The 3903-nt window shown below is 49.0% G+C and overlaps 1 protein-coding gene across 1 annotated transcript; it reads right to left on the bottom strand.

The window, feature by feature from the left end:
• Nucleotides 1-1076: 1076 nt before the first annotated feature.
• LOC136534561 (uncharacterized) lies at nucleotides 1077-2885 on the bottom strand. The gene has a single exon (XM_066526975.1). The coding sequence runs from the start codon at nucleotides 2765-2767 to the stop codon at nucleotides 1286-1288; it is 1482 nt and encodes a 493-aa protein (XP_066383072.1). The 5' UTR covers nucleotides 2768-2885; the 3' UTR covers nucleotides 1077-1285.
• Between the last annotated feature and the right edge of the window lie 1018 nt (nucleotides 2886-3903).

The raw sequence follows: 3903 nt of genomic DNA, 5'->3' as shown, positions 1-3903 counted from the left end.
TATGAGATGCGACTTCGGCACTACTACTCGGGAGGAGGAAGATATTAGTTTAGAAGGTCAAGTAGTGCCTATGAAGGATACTTTTCGATATTTAGGATCAATGCTACAAAGAGACGGGATATTGATGAAGATGTTAGCCATAGAATCAAAGCAGGGTGGATGAAGTGGCGCCAAACATCTGGTGTCCTATGTGACAAAAGGGTACCACGGAAGCTAAAATGCAAGTTTTATAGGACGACGATTAGACCTGCTATGTTGTATGGTGCAAAATGTTGGCCTATGAAAAGACGACATGCTCAACAGATAAGTGTCGCGGAAATGCGTATGTTGCGTTGGATTTATGGTCATACAAGAAGAGATCAAGTTCTGAACAATGATACACGTGATGGATTAGGGGTAGCACCAATTGAAGAAAAGCTTGTCCAACACCGGTTGAGATGATTTGCACATGTCCAACGGAGACCTTCAAAGGCACCTTTGCGTAGTGGAATCCTAAGCCAGGATAATAACGTGAAGATAGGCAGAGGAGACCGAAGTTGACTTAGGTAGAGGCAATAAAAGAAGACTTGAAAGGATAGAATATACCCAAAGACTTAGCCTTAGATAGGAGTGCTTGAAAAACAGCGATTCACGTGCCTGAACCTTGATTGCTTCTGCTGGGTTTCAACTCTAGCCTACCCCAACTTGTTTTGGACTTAAAGGCTTTATTGTCGTTGTTGTTGAGTGCTCAGCTCTAGCAATACAAAAATTAAGAGAAAGGTCAAGCCCAATAGAGGACAACATCATCCACGATAATTCACAATGCTGGTGAATACCATACGAACAAAAATATGCAGCCGTAACGTAAATTCTTAAATGCTCAGAGCCGTTAGACCTTTTGGAAAATTTTCAGTGCTTAAACTAAGATCTGCAGATCATGCTATCCATTCTAGGCCAAGTCCATGTCAAGTAATAGTAAATAACAAGTAATTTTGCTTCTTTCAATGGAGTATAAACTCTCATCCCAAACACAAGCTAACACAATAACAGATCAGAAACCAACAAATCACACAAGCAGTCTGATTAAATCACTAAGCTCATGATACTTAAACGTTAAAGTGCTGTTTTCCACCATCTGAGCTGTAACAGCTAGTTCCATATGCAGAAACAGACACCAAATCTAAGCAACCAACTAGTTAGCAGATAAGAGCTTTCCAGTACCCAAAAGAAGGCTCTTGATCCTACATTAACCTAATGACAGCAAGTCTACTCATTACACTAAAACAAAAGATAGAAGAGATCTTTACTAGAACTTCACACATGTCAGACTTGAAAGTGCAGAGAGCAATTCATTGATTAGGCTTGCCTTGCCCAACTCCAACTTGAATGCTTCAATCTGTTGCTTCTTGCACTTAGCATCAAGATCGCGGGCCTTCTCATCACCTATGGTCATGAACATTGCCATGATTAAGTCCCCCGAGCTGTGCATCTCGGCGTACGCTTTGACTTCTTTGGCCAGATGAGGATACAATTTTGATAGTACACTGAAGTCCCTAGATGTTGGCTCAACCCGCTCATCTTCATCAACTTGGCCCCAGAGAATTTCAGACAGCTTAAACAGCCGACGACCAAGGTCATCGGATGGGCAGCCTTGTACAAGGATCTTGCGGTACCGTGTCCTAAGCTTGCGGATCTTGTCAGTGAGCTTCTCCTCGTTGGCATCAGTTTTGTCAAATGTGAGATTTGCCAAAAGGTGCGATGAATCTGGCAAAGCACCATTATGGGACTTGGCGTGCACAACCAAAGCATTGAGAATCTTGAGCTCGTCATCATAGGACCATGATCGCTCAACCGCTGGCTTCTTCTCTGTCTGAGAACTGTGTGGCTTGGTTGATGGAGGATTCCTCTCCTGCAAGGCTTTGCCATTCACTTGAGCCCCTGTCTCCTCATCCTCCTGGGCTCGGTTCTCCTCTTGTGGGTGTGAGGTGTCGCTGGGTTGCTCTTGCGGTAGGATCCCCTCCCCTTGCTGCCATTCACGGGCTCCGTGCTCGACCTCTGGGGGTGAGGTGCTGCTCTGCTCTTGCTCTTGCTCTGCCGTCTCTCTGCCATTGTGCTCGTCTTCTTGGGCGATGTCAGGCAAGGAGGGTGTGTCCTCTCTGTCGTCGTTGAGCTCTAGTTCCAGCAATTGGGGCGGCGACTTCGGTTCGGTCAAGGCCTTTCTAAGCTGCTTCTTTTTCTTCTTCTTGCGCCTGTCCTTCTCGGCGGACCTCTTGCTTTTCTTCTTGCGCCGTGGGGCCGACGCGGCGACGGTCTCGCCAGCAGGTCCCGCGGCACGCTTCTCCGGGCGCTCATCTCCCTGCCGTGGCTGCGGGGAGCGCTTCTCGCCCCGCTTCGGAGTCGCGCCTCTCTTGTTGTGGCCGGTGTCGGCGCTGTCGTCGGGCCGGAGACCCCTCGCCGGTGATGCACCACCAGAACCCTCCGCCTCATTTTCCTCCTGCGACGCCGGAGGGGGTTTCTTGACCCGCTTGATCCTGACCCCACCGCGCGGTGCGCTCCTAGCCGGAGAGGTCTCGTCGGAGCCCTGGGCCCCAACATCCTCCGGCGACAACGACGAGGGTTCCTCGGCTCGCTTCAGCGGCATCTCCTTGGGCTCGGCGGACATGGCGGTGTCGCCGGACTTGCCGCTCTCCTCATCCTCGTCGTCGTCGGAACCCTCATTGCCACCGTTGCCGCCCAACTCCTTGGAATCGCCGGAACTTGGCCGGCGGGAGCGGCGCTTGGCGGCCATGGAGGCCCGATCGGTGGCGGAGGGAAGGGATTTGGGATTTTTTGCGGGGGGGAGTGACGGTGCTGCACGAGGTTGGGAATAGAGTGAGTTGTGGGTTGCGAGTGGCCGTGGGGGAGGAGATACGCAGAGCAGAGGGAGGGTACCTTGCACAAATCGCCGACTCCCCCGTCTCTCCCATTCAATTTCATTCCATTTTTTTATTTGTCTTATTTATTACCACGTCTGTCTGTTGCAGCAGCTTTCTAGTTCCTTCAACGGACGGACAAAATGCGTGCTTGCCTGCTTGGTCCTTGCTCCTTTTCCATCATGCTCGGGCCTTGCAAGCTGTAAAAATCTCTACTTTTTTTTTTCCGAAGATATCATATTACTTTAAAGAATAATTACATATATTGATCTTGTTTTTTAAAAAATTATAGATTTAGATCCCTATTAGCAGTAGGCTAAATCTCTATCAAGCGGACTATCAAGGGTATGTTAGTTTCCCACCCACAGCTAAAAGTTCGACAGCCACAAAAATATTGTTGCTTGGTTGCTCGCCTCATGATGCGGCCGCCACAGTTTTTGCATGCGCTGTTCCGTGGCGAGTGTGGTGGCCAAAAAGCTCACTTCAAAGTGTGGTGCGGTCTCCATTGTGGTGGCAGGCTTTAGCCGGGTAACAAACCGACTCGGATAGATATCGGCATATCACAACGTCACCATATCACTTTCTATGTCATCTTAACAGGCTTATTCACCAACGATAGTCGATAGGAGGCTAGTCGGCCTTTTCGATTATCCATAGGGCTAATAGGTTTGATGTCCAAGGTGTCACATAAACCTATTGACATGCGATTTGTTGATAGATTCGTCGGCATGTGTGAACTGTCAACCAGCCTTAAACTGTCTAGGACGTGTTTGGATTTGTCAGACATGCATTACCTCGTCAGACAAACGATTCTAGGCACATGCATCCAAAATCGAACGCCTAGAATCCATGTCTAGCTAAGACAAAGTTTTCTCGTACTCCAACCAAACAGTGCCCCTTCTCTCTCTAGCGCAGGCACCTCACATCTATCTTTCCACCACTCGCTTCTCTGCCCTAGCGTCGCCAACACCGCCCTGGCACCACACCTGTCTCCCCGGCACCCTAGATCTTG

This window comes from Miscanthus floridulus, unplaced genomic scaffold (assembly GCF_019320115.1).
Source record: "Miscanthus floridulus cultivar M001 unplaced genomic scaffold, ASM1932011v1 os_2047_1, whole genome shotgun sequence".
In the NCBI taxonomy this organism is placed as follows: Eukaryota; Viridiplantae; Streptophyta; class Magnoliopsida; order Poales; family Poaceae; genus Miscanthus; species Miscanthus floridulus.
This window is presented reverse-complemented; position numbering and strand designations above follow the sequence as displayed.

Bases quoted from the DNA above. Each gene is read 5' to 3' on its own strand.
- LOC136534561 (XM_066526975.1), bottom strand. From the start codon at position 2,767: ATGGCCGCCAAGCGCCGCTCCCGCCGGCCAAGTTCCGGCGATTCCAAG.